The following is a 15,801-nucleotide window of genomic DNA, read 5'->3' as shown; positions in this document are numbered from 1 at the left end:
ATAATGGTTTTCTTACTACTGTTGCATCTCAAATGAGCCCAAAGTGGTGCTGAAATCTTAGTGACAGCAGGAGATCCTGGGGGGATGGGGCTTTTCTTATTTTGACTTTGTGACTGATAATCCATGGAGGGAGAGGGTATGTATCAGAAGGTTTGCTCCCCCCACCCCGCCGCCATGTTGTTTAAAGTTCTAGGCAGAGTTGTACTCACCAACAAGCACCCCTGCCCCTCATCAGCAGACCTGAAGGGCAATCTCAGGAGTCTGGCTTTGGGATAGTCTAAACTCCACAAGATGTTGTTTCCCTTCCAGACTGAACTGGCTCTGTCTGTCCATTGCTTTGGAAACCTACATGTATTTCCACAAAGGCCAGGGAAGCATGAGCACTGAGCAACACTTAGGCAAGGCAGCGTGTCCAGTGAGGAACACAGGGCTTAAGATCAGAATGTCAGCTCAGTCATCAAATAACGCCTTTCTCCTGCAGTGCTCACAGTGACTGAATGAGACTTGTGCACATTCCCATCCGCTCCCTCTCGGGCTAGGATTCCTGCACCTCACCTTTGCCTTTCACTGGCTTGGCATTAAGAACAAAACACATCTTCAACTGAACTGGGCTTTGACATCTGAAAGGATGGGATGTGGGCAGCCTGCTTGTGAGGCAGCAGGTGGGGAAGGAGGAGGGAATGCTGGCACACAGGGGACGGCCCCGTTCAGGAGCAGGAAGAAGGTAAGAGGGAAAATGAACCCAAAGTGTTGATACAGACGCACATCTTTCAGTGGACACTTCACGACCTCCTTCCTTGCTGGCATAGCTTGTAAGCAAGGAGGCCACAGTAAGATGTAATGCTTTATCAAAGTCAGGAAGCAATGACTTGAATTAAATAACTTACTGGCTTGGTTCACTGATGCATTTGATGTTCTGAGACGAGTATTTTAGAAAATACACAGCTCCAATGCTCACCTAGACACAAGGAGGTCCATACATCTGAAGACTTGGAAAGGGGCCACAAGAAAAAAAATCAACCCCAGTCTCATGAAAGAAAAGAAATCAGGAGAGGCTGAAGACCCAATAGGTGGAGAGACTTCAGGAACGACTGCTCTAAGAACTCTGATGGCTTTGCAGCTTCTCTGTGCCCTGGCACATCCTGTCTTTTCCACCACTGCTCAGAATGGTTTCTCTCAAGTCATTAGCAATCAAAACTTGAAAATGGAAGGTCCACATGCTTCCATGGGAAGCGGATACATAGGAAGGGGGCAGCTGGGACACCCTAACACACTCTGCAGCCAGGCTCAGGAGAACCACCCCAAGGAACAGAAGCAGTGATGGTAACTACTGGAAAGAAAATAGAAAGCAGGCCAAGCCTCTGGGGCCTGTGTGGAGGAATAAAGACAGGCTTCCCACATCCCATTCTTTTAGATGTCAAAGCCCAGTTTAGTTGAAGGTGTGTTTTTCTTGCAGGGCTGAATGGAAAAATGTCAAAAGACAGACATAACATCAGGCTTTGTGTTTAAGTATGTCTTCCTAAAATGTCACTGATGCATGTAAAAATTCCACTGGTCTAAAAATCACTTTTTAAGCATCTTTTGGACGACACTACTTTATAAAAGAGGCTGGTCCAGTATTGATAGTGATGACCTCAAAAGCCCCTAGGTGGAGCTGCTGTCCCCTTGTGAGAGTGGCCAACCTTAATTCTTTCCAGAGTGCCTAATTAATCATTGAGTTCTGTGGGGACAAAGAGACAAACAAGAGTCTCATCTGTGTCCTTAAAAAGCTCACAAATGAGGGGAGCCTGGGTGACTCAGTCTGTTAAGTGTCTGACTCGTGGTTTCAGCTCAGGTCATGATCTCACGATTCGTGGGTTCAAGCGCTGCATCTGGCTATGCAGCTGGCAGCACAGAGCCTGCTTAGGATTCTCCTTCTTCACCCCTCCCCCACTCATGCTGTCTCTGTCTCTCCCAAAATAAATAAATAGACAAAAAAAAAAAAAAAAAAAAAAAGAAGCAGCAGCTCACAAATGAGTAGGAAAGACTGTGTGCCCCACACCCCCCGCATTCCGGGGCAAGGTCAGGCCGGGCTCTGGGGCTGTGCTCTCATTATGTGGTCTCCATCTGTAAAACCTGAAACAGACCATCTACCTCATGATGAAACCACTCACTCTGAGCCCAGCAGAGAGCGCCTTGCATGCTAAGCATCATTACCACGGTTATCAAGACTAGGTGCACACACAGCAGTGCTCAGTGACATCCAAGAACACCGCATGGGCAGGACATGGACAGCAGGTGGGGTCCGCAGAGCTGCTAAGTGAACTGGTCTGGAGGAGCAGGAACGGGAGGGGGCAGCTCTACGATGCAATGAGGTTCAGGAGGGCAGATCTGAGGTGGGAAGAATGCTGGTTTTCAGGTCAGGGACCTGTGATCATAGAAGCTCAGGTAGAAACGTTGTTCTGCTTTCTCCCTGCCTATGTGGAGCCCAGTGCTAACCTGCACCCTCAAGTCTCTAGTGGTGAAGGCGCAGCTTTTACCCTGCGGCTAAGAGCTCTGCCTCCGGAGGGGGAGGAAGAGCCTTCTTATCTGCTCTGTCATCAAAAGGTCATTGCCAAATGCTGGACTTAGGTAAGGATACAGTCCATGATTGCTTCTGGGAGACGGAGGGAGACAGAGAATTCTAGGAGGTGAAATCTGGGTAGGCTCCTCAAGAGATGAAGGGAAAAGAAGCCAAGACATTCAAGGAGGGGGCAGGATCTACACAAAGATGGAGACAGGCTAGGCAACAGGTAGCACTGAACCAATCGGCTTGGTGAGAACAGTCAGCTAAATTAGTGGCTGGTCAAACTGGAGAGAGGACCAGAAGAAGAGGTACATGTCAGGCCAGGGGGAGTGCAGGCGGGGGTACGTAAATCATGTCCCCTCAAATGTTCATCCCAAATAACTGGACACTACTTGACAGAGATCTGAAGAAAGGTTATTTCTGCAGAGTAAACTCCCTGGCTCACTCCCTTCGGAAAACTCGGCATGCCCCAAAGACTCAACAAATTCACAGGGGATTCCAGGAACGAAATGGGCCAGGTCCATCGCACGACCTCACCGTTCTCGGAGGAACGTGCAGCAGGCGTCTTTGATGCTCTGCAGCTGCAGGAAGCTCGCCCCCATCAGCAACGACTGCACATTTTGTTGGTCAATGGCAAGGTGGCCGTTGTAAGCAAAGTTGATCAGAGCCTCCAGGGCGCTAGAGGAAACAGAAAGGATACTCTTCAGAGATTCTGGCCCTAACCAAGCTGACATGCTGACCTGGAGAATGTGTGGGCTCCTCTCTAAAATCCATTTTGCCCATGCCCTTTGAGAATCCATCTGAAAGGAATAATTACTTCACCAGGAGCCAAAGATACATTCTACTTCTTAAGCTGTCTTTATTGCCTAATTTTATTCAGAAAATTCTGAAAAAAGAAAGCAAGTGCCCATTATCTTATACTGAATGAGTCAACAGTGGTTATTTTTCTAGGTTCATTTTCAATCCCCATTTGCCTGCATGTAGAGATGGTATGGATATAATCATGTAATACTTATCAACTCCTTTCCCATGTTGCTATACTGTCCTCATGTTTATCATTTTTAGTGACTGCTATATAGTATTTCAACACATAAACAAGCTATAATTTATTTCCTTTATTGGTAGGCAAAATAGCTCATAGCATTCATTGTATTGCAATCATAAATAATGTTTCTTATTATTTCTTCGAGATAAATTTCCAGAATGAGACTCCAACAAATTTTTCTGCCTTTCTATTCCCACTGAGCATGAAATCCAAATTCTGTTTCTAGGGCCTTATGTGGTCTGACCCCTCTCCAGCTCTCTGACCTCATCACCTTCTACTCTTAGCCCTCACTCCATTCCAATATGCCAAACACACTCTCACCACAGGGCCTTTGCATTGGCTGCTCCTCTATTTGGAGGTCTCTTTCCCCAGATGGCTCACTCCCTGACTTTAATTAAGGTCTCAGCTCAAATGTCACCTCATCACAGAAGCCTTCCCTGATCACCCTGGAACAGCACAGAAGCCCACCTTCATTTGCTTTACTTTTCTCATATCACTTTCACTTGCCAGCCATATGACGCATGTGCATGTTTAATGCCAGATGCTCACGACTAGAAAGCCGGTACAATAAGAGGTGCTGTCTTCTCAGTGCTATTCCTCAGTGTCTACAGCAGCACACATAACAGGTGCTCAGTCTACCTCTTTTAAATGAAGCGCGTGTGCTGTGCGTGGTGATGAGCACAGCTCCTTCAGACACAGACCTGAGAGAAGAGAGTGACTAACTGCCCTTGCACACCCACTTCTGTGTCTTTCCTTAGACGGAGCTGGCCTGAGATTTCTGCCTTGCACTGGGTATATAAATCCTCCCCATGTGCTGGGGCAGATCACCTTCAATCAGTCAGAGCGTACTACAGTTTCCTGGCTCCCTTACCCCTTCTTTCCATCACTGTGAGATTAAGAAGGTAGGCAACAAATGACAGGTTACTGGCTGACGTTTTAGAGTCCCTGTTTTGTTTATTATTTCTCCTCCAACGAGAATGTCATGGCCCTGAGTCACCCTGTGTGTTTTGTTCACTACTGCATTTCCAGATCTCAGAACAGTGCCAGGCACATAGTAGGTGCGCAGCGGGCCCCTGGATACAGCCTAGGTTATAAACATACATTCTCAGTTCATAGACTTGCATAGAATCAGTCACATAAACATCCATTTCCCCTTCGAGGCCCAAAAAGGCATACTATGGGATATGTTTACATAAAGTCTGCATGCAGTAATCAGGAAAGTATTTCCATGTAGAGGGTCCAGTAGTAAGCGACTCTACATGTAAGGACAACTTTAAGTAAGTGCCTAAATGGCATGATTTCAGGGGTTATGGTACTGCCTTCCGCCCCCAAAAATTCATCTAGCGCAAATTCATCTAGCGGCAGTACTGACATTTGAGGCCAATAACTGTTTGCTAGGAAGGGCTGTGTTGGACAGTGGAAGAAATTTAGAGGGGATCACTTTTGGGCCTGACCTCTTTGGACATCAATGTTCTCAACCATCAAATAACCACAATTTTGCCATCTTCTGAATCTGTGTTGTCTCAATAGAGTAGTCACCAGTCACACGTGGCTATTTAAAAACTGTATTAATTACAATTAAATTTAAAACATTTTAAATTCAGCTCCTTTATCCCACTAATTAAAATTCAAGTGCTCAGTAGCTATGTATGCCTAGTAGCTACCACTGTAGAGAGTACAAATGCAGGAAGTTCTGATGGATAACACTTCTAGACTGGTAAGGAGGGTAATGAATGAAGACACTTATTTGAAAAACCGTTTTGCCAGCTACAATGGCTGGCACAAAAAAGCACACAGAATAGTATTCCAGCACCTTGTACCCAGTCCTAGTTATAAAAAATATCTTGGTCTAGTTCCTATTAAATGTGTTACTCTAATAGAGTAAAAACGCATCAGAAAAACTCTCCTCAATTTAACCCTGTCTCGGGCCACTGGGCAGAGGTTCTAACTGGTTTACCAAATCACCTACTGTGTGCGCACAGCTGCGCTAGATGCCGCGTCCCGCTGCAGGCCCCCCAGTGGCACTGCAGGCTGTGAGACCTAGTGGAGACATGGAGTACCTTGGGTCCATTCCTTGCATTACAATCTCATCCTGCTTGCACTCCATCATGTCATTTGTAAACATAGCGTGGAAGTACGGGATTGAGGCCGCTAGGACGATCCGGTGGGCACTGAATTTGTGGTCCCCAATCTGTGGGCAGAGTGAAATATAAACAGAGACACTGAGGAATGCACATCCAAAATCCAAACTGCCCCTTCCCCCGCTTAAGCCTCTGCCCCTTGCAATGGTACTGGAGGCATCCCAGTACATGAGAGCTGAGCCTGTCATAGAGACCCTGAGATTTTCAATTCAACACACTCAGTTATAGTAGAAGAATGTAAGCAATACATCTTAATGAGGCATTAAAATGGTTAAAAAATTAGAAGCCTGAATGCTTCCAGTGGTAGTTTTTACTTATATGGCAGTCTCACTGCACTGTTCCCAACTCCCCGCCAACTCAAACACCTGATTTCTCATGTTATCCTGACCCCGATTAAAGGCAGATGGAATTGACAAACTGTCCAAGAATCCTGGAGCTCCTGACAGCAGGCTCAAGAAGGGTAAATACACAGTGACAGGAAGAGATAAGGAGAAACAAGACCAGACTTGAATAGGGGCACATGTGGGGATGAAGGACAAAGCAAGCATTGTGGGCACAAATGTTGGGGGGTCCTGGGACAACAACCAGCTCAAATGGCTGGTGCTGTGTACTGGCAGGGGCTCTGCATGGCCCACAAGGCTCAGGCCACACAGGGACAGAGACTCTCTCCAAAGTGTGTCAAACCCTTACTAAGGAGACACATCCTTAGCCTGGGGAGTCCTATAAAGAGCTTTCCAACTATCTGTCAAAAGGATAGTCTTTTTCACAAGCTTTGCCATTTATAGCTTCAAACCACATAAACATTTCCACTTAAGAACTTTCTAGTCTTCAGAAAGAACAGTCTCCCCCCCATCATCCCTGCCCAGTTCCACATTAGAGAAATGCCAGAGCATCTCATTACCCAATGCTCTTCCCCGGGTCACATTTATTTAAGGGTTCTAGTTCAAGTTCTGTCACTATGGCCTCTTTTGCACCACTTTAGGTTTATTATCTGGAAGCTGTTCTTTAAGATCACACCATCTTCCAAACACCGAAGGGGCCTCACTGATTCAGATTCTATGAGTTCCTCGCATAATCCATGTGTTGCTCTCCTACTGGTGTTCAGGGGCATTAAATGGCTGTGTGCTCTGGGGCGGGGGTCAGAAATTAAAAAAAAAAAAAAAAGGAAATATTTCTTTTTAAGTTTACTTATTTATTTTAAGAGAGAGCACGTGGGACGGGGCAGGGGCACAGAAAGAATCCCAAGCAGGCTCTGCAGGGTCAACGCAGAGCCCGATACAGGGCTCAAACTCCCGAACTGGGAGATCATGACCTGAGCTGAAGTTGGATGCTTAACCTACTAAACCATCCAGATGCCCCTGGAAATATTTCTTAACGTTGTTCTACAAGGTTTTTCACACCAGCAGCTTCTGGTTCCCTGATTCCTGCTCTCAGGGGCAACTTCTTTCTTCTGGTATTTATCTCACCTTTCTTTTTTTTTTTTTTTTTTAATTTTTAATGTTTATTTACTTTTGAGAGAGACAGAATGTAAGCAGAGGAGGGTCAGAGAGAGAGGGAGACACAAAATCCGAAGCAGGCTCCAGGCTCTGAGCTGTCAGCACAGAGCCCAACGTGGGGCTCAAACTCACGAACCATGAGATCATGCCCTGAGCCGAAGTCCAACCCTTAACCGAATGAGCCACCCAGGCGCCCCTATCTCACCTTTCTAAGTAATGTCCTTATAATAGTTCCTGAGTTTTCACTTCTAGTTATTACTTGTGGCAGCCTAACTACAAACAGCCCCCAGTGATCCCTGCCTCCTGGTGCTCACACCCTTGTGCTGTCCCTCCTACACTGTCTCAGGGTTGGCTTGTCTGGCTGGGCCACATGTACTTCTGAGCAATTGGTGATAAAGTCGGGGCAGGGTTGAGGGGGGAGTGTTCCCCACAACCCTCTTCTCAGGTGTAATAATTTACTAAAATGGCTCACAGAACTCAGGGAAAATGGATTGCATACTGTTACTGGTGTAATCATAAAGGGATACACCATAAAGGGACAGTGTAAAGGGATACAAAAGAACAGCCAGATGAAGAGGTACATAGGGCAAAGTCTAGATGGGTCCTGAGCACAGGAGCTTCTGTCCTTATGTGTGCCACTCTCCTCACACATGGCTACCTTCACTAAGCTGGAAGGTTCCCAGGGGTCAAAGGGTGGGACTGAAATTCCAACCCTCTAATCACATGGTTGCCTCCTCTGGGAACCAGCCCCCATCCTGAAGCTATCTAGGGGCCCACAAAGAGTCACCTTATTAGCATAAACTCAGGTGTGGCTGAAAGAGATTTGTAATGAATAACAAAGGACACTCCTATCACTCAGGAAATTCCAAGGGTTTTAGAAGTTTTTGTGTCAGGAACTGGGAACAAAGACCAAATATTATAACAAAAGATGCTTTTATCACCCCTATTCAAGAAATTCCAAGGGTTTGAGGAGCTCTGTGCCAGAAACCAGGGAAAAAGACCAAATACATATTCTTATTATATCAGAATATCATAGGGCATATGCACAATATGTTTGAAAATGTCTTTATTAGCCTTAAACCTGGGTGACAGTTTAGCTGGCTATAAAATTCTAAGTTGGGAATATATTTTTCTATCAGAATTCTGAAGGCATTGCTCCAATGTCTTCTACTTTGTTGCTTTTGAGGAATTTAATGCCCTTCTGAACACTAACCCTCAGTATGTGATTGCTCTCTCTAGAAGCTTTTAGTACTTTCTCTTTATTCTCAGAGTTCTGAATCTAACAGGATTATACCTTGCTGTTGGTGTCCTTTATTCAGCGTGCTTTATCAATCTACAGACTTGATTCTAGTTCTTGGAATACTTTTCCATCCTATTTCTTTGATAATTTCCTCCTATTGTCTATTTTTTCTTTTCCAAAATTTCTATTAGCCGGATGTTAGGCCTCTTGGAATGTGCCTATATTAAAAAAAAAATTTTTTTTAATGTTTATTTTTGAGGGGGGAGGGGCAAGGGGCAGAGAGAGAGGGAGATACAGAATCCAAAGCAGGCTCCAGGCCCTGAGCTGTCAGCATAGAGCCCGACATGGGGCTCAAACCTATGAACCGCAAGATCATGACCCAAGCCAAAGTCAGATGCTCAACTGACTGAGCCACTGAGGCGCCCCATGTTTTTTTCACCTGTTCCCCATTTTCCATCTCTTTCATTTGGTCAGTCTCCTGGGAATCTTCTTCAACTTTATCTTTCAATATTTCTGTGTTGTAGCTTTTTATAAGGCTATGGTGTATTTTTAATTTCCAAGAGGCCCTTCTTGTTTTCTGAAGGTCTCCCCCATCCAGCTTTTTACTGAAAGAATCTTACTCATCTTTCACAAATGCAGTATTTTCTCTAACCTCTCTCAATATTATAGTTAGGGGCACCTGGGTGGCTTAGTTGGTTAAGTGTCTGACTCTAGACTTCAGCTCAAGTCATGATCTCATGGCCATGAGATCAAGCCGTGTGGGCTCTGCACCACTGGTGCGGAACCTGCTTGGGATTCTCACTCTCTCTTCCCCTCCTCCATGCTCTCTCTTTTCTGAGACTCTCAAAATAAATAAATAACCTTTTTTTAAAATGTTAATTTTTTTTCTTCTTTTTCTCCTCTTCCTCCCTGCTTTTACTGTTATTCCTCTGAGTTCTTTTCTCCCCCATTTGTTTTGGTCTCTGTCTTTTATGTTAGAGGCTTGCTTTAAATGCCTCATGACAGTGGCTATCTGCTGATACTTTAAAAAAAATTTTTTTTTAATGTTTAAATTTTAAGAGAGAGACAGAGTGTGAGCAAGGGAGGGGCAGAGAGAGAGAGGGAGACACAGAATCTGAAGCAGGCTCCAGGCTCTGAGCTGTCAGCACAGAGCCTGACATGGGGCTCAAACCCACGAACTGTGAGATCATAACCTGAACCGAAGTCAGATGCTCAACCGACTGAGCCAACCAGGTACCCCTAACTGCTGATATTTTTAGAAACTGTTTGAAAGTTCTGTGTGGGAGAACTAGGCTTATCAACTTGTGGATGTCACATTGGTGACCAAGCAAGACCCTGCCATTCTACTGAGGACCCCTAAAAATAGTATCTTTGGAACTTTTTCTCTGTGGCAAACTTTATCAGAGATGGATCTTCCAATCTCTTGGATGGGAGTGCCTGCCTGCAGATATTCTGAAAAGTAGGTTAGAGAGGTGATGGTCCTACCATTCACTATTTAGACCTCTGCCTTAAAGCCTTTATTTTCAGTTTTGCACCATATTCCATCCCTTCTTCTATCCTTGGTATGCCTCTGGTTCAATATGTAAGACTGAAATTCTGGTCTCCTGGGAGAGTGGGGGAGGAGTTGTAGGCAACTAATTGCTTTTCACACAGACTTTCAACTAATCTTCCTGTTTTCAGTATTTTGTTTCTCCAATTCTGGAACTATTCCAGGGTTCTGCATTACAAATCCTCTTTCTTCTTAGTCTCTCCCCCGGGAGGCACTTTCAGTTCCTCTGGCCCTCAAAGCTCACCACACTTCCTACTTTCTGGTGTCAACATTCCATTGACCTCTCATCTACTGATACCTCTTCTCCCTCTTACTATCATTTTAATGGGATTACAGCAGAGCACGGGGGTTAAAATGTGTGTTCAATTAGCTGTGTAAAACTGCCATGCATTTATTTTTCATTTGGGAAGTAGACAGAAGACAAAAGAACAAACGGTACGTGCATAAACTAGGTGACCTGGTTTCCCCAAAAAGCTCAGGTAAAGAGAAGGCAGGCCTATCTTGGGATACATTAGCCAGATTACAACTGAACTCTGTATTTTGTTAAAGGGGACAACAAATTTGTCTTTATCCAGAAGAGGGAGACCAAGCTGGGAGAAGGTCTGGAAGCTACATCTTAAGAGGAATGGCTAAAGGATAGCCCATTTGTAAAAGATAATTTGGGAGGGGGGACACAGCAGCTGTCCTCAAACCCTAGAAGGGTCATCACATGGATGAGGGCAGATCCAGAAATGACAGGGAGGCAGATTTTAGTTTATTACAAAGAATAAGGTCCTATCACCTAAGAATGTTTAGGGCGGTTCTTCACCAGTCCCAAACCTATTAAGGGATCTTCCAATTTTATAATCCTAAGATACCACATTTTTGTGAAAAGCTTTAAAAAACCCAAATACTCTCATTTATAATCTCAGTTTTAAAAAATCACTTAAAAAATGAGATGATCAGGGGTGCCTGTCTGGGTAGTTCAGTCGGCTGAATGCCCAACTCTTGCTTTTGGCTCAGGTCATGATTCCACGGCCATGGGATCAAGCCCCCTCAGGGCTGTGTGCTGAGTGTGAGCCTGCTTAAGATTCTCTCTCTCTCTCCCTCTGCTTCTCTCTGCAGCTTGCGCACACTTTCTTTAAAAAAAAAAAGGAAAAGAAAGAGAGACAGAGATAGAGAGAGATGATCATTTACTGAATTCCTTTTTGTTAAGTACCCATTATGCATTATTTTCTCATTTTGGCCCTCATAGCAACCTGTGCATTAAGTAGCTACTGTGAATTCCATTTTGTAAAAGAGGAAACGAAGATTTAGAAGTTAAATAACTTGCCTGAAAATTAAGTAGCTATTATGTAAAAGAGAAGGAATTATGCTTGAGCTGTTTACTAGTGGAGTTTGAGAGGGACCCAGTAAATAAACACCTCCTCCCAGCTCAAGTTCTCAGCCATGTGGGAAATTTTTGAAATAATAAAAAAACCTACACATGATAAAAAAAATTAGATAGAACTAAACACACATATACATACCAGTGAATAAAAGTAAAGCTGGGGGAATCTGAGTAAGAGTGTTGAATGACATCAATGTCAAAATCTTAGTTGTGATGTTGTACTGAAGTTTTGTAAGATTACCATGGGGGAAACTGGGTAAAGGGTAAACAGGATCTCCCTGTTATTATTTCCTCTTTTTACTTATTTTTATTTTAGAGAGAGACAGCATGCATGGGGGAGGGGGCACAAGGAGAGGGAGGGAGAGTGGGGGAGAGTGGGGGAGAGGGAGCAAGGGAGAGGGGGAGGGAGGGAGGGAGGGAGAGAGAGAGAGAATCTTAAGCAGGTACCACGCTCAGTATGAAGCTTCATGTGGGGCTCCATCCCATGACCCTGGGATCATGACCTGAGCCGAAATCAAGAGTTGGACGCTCAACCGAATGAGCCACCCAGGCGCCCTGCACTGTTATTATTTCAAATAACTACATCCAAATCTACAATTATCTCAAAATAAAAAATTCATTAAAAAAAAAAAAAAGGAATAAAGCAAGGGTGCTTTGGTGGCACCACTAGAACGGAATCAGACCATTAATTTAAAGTATTGGAAAGAGCTAGGTTCCAAGCTAGGGCAGAAGGAAAAAAGTAAATATGTGGTATAATGAAACACTCTGAACTGAAAGAGTTAAATGCATGACCACATATGGAGCTGCCTGGGTTGGATCAGGATATCAGGTCTCTGTGCACACAGCACACACCTAGTGCCTGTGCTCACACTACTCCTTAGTAAGCGCATGGATCAGCACCAGACACTTAACTGCTCTGGAATGGTACGCGATGACTAGCATCTACAAAGCAAATTAGGGGCAATCCCAGGACTCCCTAGGTACATAAGTGTGCTTCTGAGAAAAAAACACCAATTCCAACTGAAAATCCAAACAACTTCCACTAAAACTGCAGCAAAGACTCGGCACTCAGGCCATCTGGCTTCTACAAAGAGTGGAAACAGAACCTCTTTCTAAGCAGGGGCTCTGCACAGTAGGATCTGAAGAGACTGAAGCTCACCTATAGAGTTCCTCTGTATGGTTGTTTTTTTTTTTTTTTTTAATTATGAAGCCCCTGTAACTTATAATGTCTGTTAATAGCTTTGTTGGGAAAATTAAGAGCTAATGGGGTTAAATGAAGGGGAAGAAGGTAAGGATAACGTAAATCCACATGTGTTGCAACTCCTCTATACTTGGTTTTAAAAATCATGAACACACTATTCCGTCGATAGTTGTTAAAAATCAAAGTGGCCTCCATGATGCAAGTACAGATATGAAAAGGAAAGTGATGTGATGTGAAGCTGGAAAAGTAGATAGGGCACTCAGAAATTCTACATTTTACTTTAAGAGTGTTAGGAAACCAGGAAACAGTACAAGGAAGGGTCTCTAAGGCCATGGAGCCATTCTCTGCAGGCAGAGCATGAACTGGGAGTTGCCATTCACTTAGATGAGAAATGACACAGAAGGGCTATGTTAGGGGTAGAAGATGGAGTCAAGTTTGGGACAAGCTGCCACTGAGTGCCTGGGAGGCATCCGAACAGATACCGTGTAGTAAGTGGATGGCTACATCTGGAACACAGAGAGATGGAGTCTAGGCTCAAATGACACTTTTTGGAGTTGTCAGTGTAGAGACAAGAAGAGGTCACCGAGGGACAGAGCTTAGAGTGCAAAGAGGGTATAAGAAGCCTTGTGGAACTCTGACAGTCAAAGCCTACCTACTGGGGACGCATCAGAAGGATGCAACAGAAGGAAAGTACAGGAAGGAAAAGAAAAGAAGAGAAGCAAGGAGCCGCCTGAAGGAAGAGAAGAGCGTGGGGGCAGCGGTGGCTCATGATGCCATGTAACCATAACACATGGCCATGTGACACAAACGTGCAAGCTAGAAGGCCCAGCCCGTGCTAGCAAGGTCACCTCATACAGGCCTCCTCCATGTTTGGCTTCTCAACTTATGAGATCGTCCCTATTCGTCTGACTTCTCAAGAGTTTTTAAGAAGATCAAATAGAAAGATGTACAAATAGAAAGATGCTGCGAACGTCATTCGACCAAATCAGCAGGGTCACTCCAAATTCCTGAAGTTCTAGTGGGAAAAAAAGTGTTGCCCTGTGCAGATCATGCTGATGTTACCGCCAATTCTGAGTCTTGTTGGAGGAATGGATCTGTGATTTGTTCCAGCTTGGCCACCAATGGGACATGACTCAAGGGCACATTTGCAAACCTGATGTTGGTGCTCCACAACAGTAAATAGATGAATAAATCAATGACTAGATGGATGGGCTCTGGAGCAGATTGAAGCTATTTAGCTTTTTCTGAGCAGAGCCTCAGAATTGCAACATTGGTCTTATTAAATCAAGTGACAGGTAATACATGTGAAAATACCCTAGCACACTGCCAGGCACTTAGCAGAGATTTAACAAAAGTTTGTTTTTACACCCAGCTGAGAGTAACAGCCATAGAAGGCTAAGATATAAATAACTAAAATCCTCACAAGTTCAGTCTGATTCATAGAGATTCAACCTTGAGTTTTAGAGCCAGCTCTACTACAGATATAAGCAAGCTGCCCAATCCTCCTATGTTTTGCTTCTAGGTTAGACTGGATTTCCAGGTAGGATTACTACTTAATGCTGGTATAGCAAGGAATACAGTAAAAACAAACAAACAAACAAATAAAAAAAAACCAAAAAAACACATTAAAATTCTCAAGAGAAGCACTATAAATACTGGTAAATGTTACTGTGATCAACCACTCTATTAGAAAGTACAGCGCAGTATTAAAGGTCAAAATATTTACCAATCGCTTTATCTGATCATCCCAAGGGAGACAGCACAAGCCATATGGTACATACAAACCGTGCCAACTTCCAGGCCAGCTGTTCTCTTTCTGTGTGACCAAGGCAAATCTCTTCCCTTCACCCCTGAGCCTCAGTTTCTTCATCTGTAAATAAGGGGCTCTAACTGGATCGGGTGTCTCAATAGGTAGTAACTGTATTAATAACAGCCATCTAACATGAATTCAGCAAAGCTTTGCTTTTTGCTCATGATGGTACCTACATATGTTTGAAAAGTAATTACGCCCACCTCTTAAACGTATCATTTATCTGGCTGACAGACTGGTGCACATTTGGATATGAGAGCCCCTGGCAATAACTCTGCTGAGTCCCTGTGGCACAGGAACCTCTTCACCAGAGGTTAGTAGAATCTGAGACTATAAGCAAAAAGAACAAGAAGACCTGAGCACCTCATCATTTACCTGAATTTTGACTTGCTTTAACACACACACACACACACACACACACACACACACACACACACACTCACACACATTCACACCTAGCTTCCATTTTTTTCCTTGGAAAGACTGGGAAGTTTTCCATTCACAGCCCTGCTTTGGTGGTATCTTTAGATCAACAAGGATAGTGTAGCATGACACCACAAGTTCTGTTTCCTATCAACAGACAGGTGGGGCTCAAGATTCAACCAGCTGCTTATTCAAGCAGGAAGAGCAGCAGGGCAAAATCTGAGTTGGGAGGAATCTGAGACAGGTGTTCCCAAAGAAAGCAAAAGATATGCCCAGAATAGATTTCCCTTTGATGGAAAGCATTTTGATACTTTTGCTCCTACCTTCAAACATCTCACAAGGAACATAAATAAAACACTAAGGGAACAGTTAAGTGCCCAGCCTGTGCAGACAGATTACCCTTGGGATAAGTGGGATTTAAGACTAAGCTTTTAGGCAGTCACAAGAGACGCTGAAAGTGCATAAGTGGTAATCCATGATTTTACTGAGGCACAAATTTGAATCATAAAGGCGATGCGGGAAGCTGGTGCGTGAGACTGTGTCTACAAAATGGAAATGTAGTAGGGATGGATTAATCTCTAAAATTCCTTTAGGCTAGAAAATCAATAATTATAAACCCTTTAAGACAGATAGCATATCATTGTAGATAAGAGCAAGTGCTCTGGAGCTAGAATACCTGGGTTCAGATCCAGGTTCTGCCATGTGCTAGCTGTGTGACTCTGGGCTAGTCACTCAACCTCTCTGTGCCTCAATTCACACATCTGCAAAATGTTATTGAACAGTACCTTTCTTGGGGCGCCTGGGTGGCTCAGTCAGTTAAGCGTCCAACTTTGGCTGAGGACATGATCTTGCGGTTCGTGAGTTTAAGCCCCACGTCAGGCTCTGGGCTATCAGCTCAGAGCCTGGAGCCTACTTTGGATTCTGTGTCTCCCTCTCTCTCTGCCCCTCCCCTGTTCACACTCTGTCTCTCTCAAAAACAAAT

The 15,801-nt window shown here is 44.3% G+C and overlaps 1 protein-coding gene across 3 annotated transcripts in view; it reads right to left on the bottom strand.

Moving 5' to 3' along the window:
* The window catches only part of KLHL18 (kelch like family member 18), a 55,493-nt gene that overhangs the window by 16,483 nt on the left and 23,209 nt on the right, over nucleotides 1-15,801 (bottom strand). For all 3 annotated transcript variants that reach the window (XM_006928699.5, XM_006928698.5, XM_003982150.6), the window contains 2 exons: nucleotides 5,651-5,781; nucleotides 3,083-3,223 (listed from right to left, as the gene is read on the bottom strand). In XM_006928699.5, the coding sequence (XP_006928761.1) occupies nucleotides 3,083-3,223; nucleotides 5,651-5,715 (206 nt within the window). In that variant the 5' untranslated portion in view covers nucleotides 5,716-5,781. The remainder of the gene's footprint in view (nucleotides 1-3,082; nucleotides 3,224-5,650; nucleotides 5,782-15,801) is intronic.

Source organism: Felis catus, chromosome A2, assembly GCF_018350175.1.
Source record: "Felis catus isolate Fca126 chromosome A2, F.catus_Fca126_mat1.0, whole genome shotgun sequence".
NCBI lineage: Eukaryota > Metazoa > Chordata > Mammalia > Carnivora > Felidae > Felis > Felis catus.
This window is presented reverse-complemented; position numbering and strand designations above follow the sequence as displayed.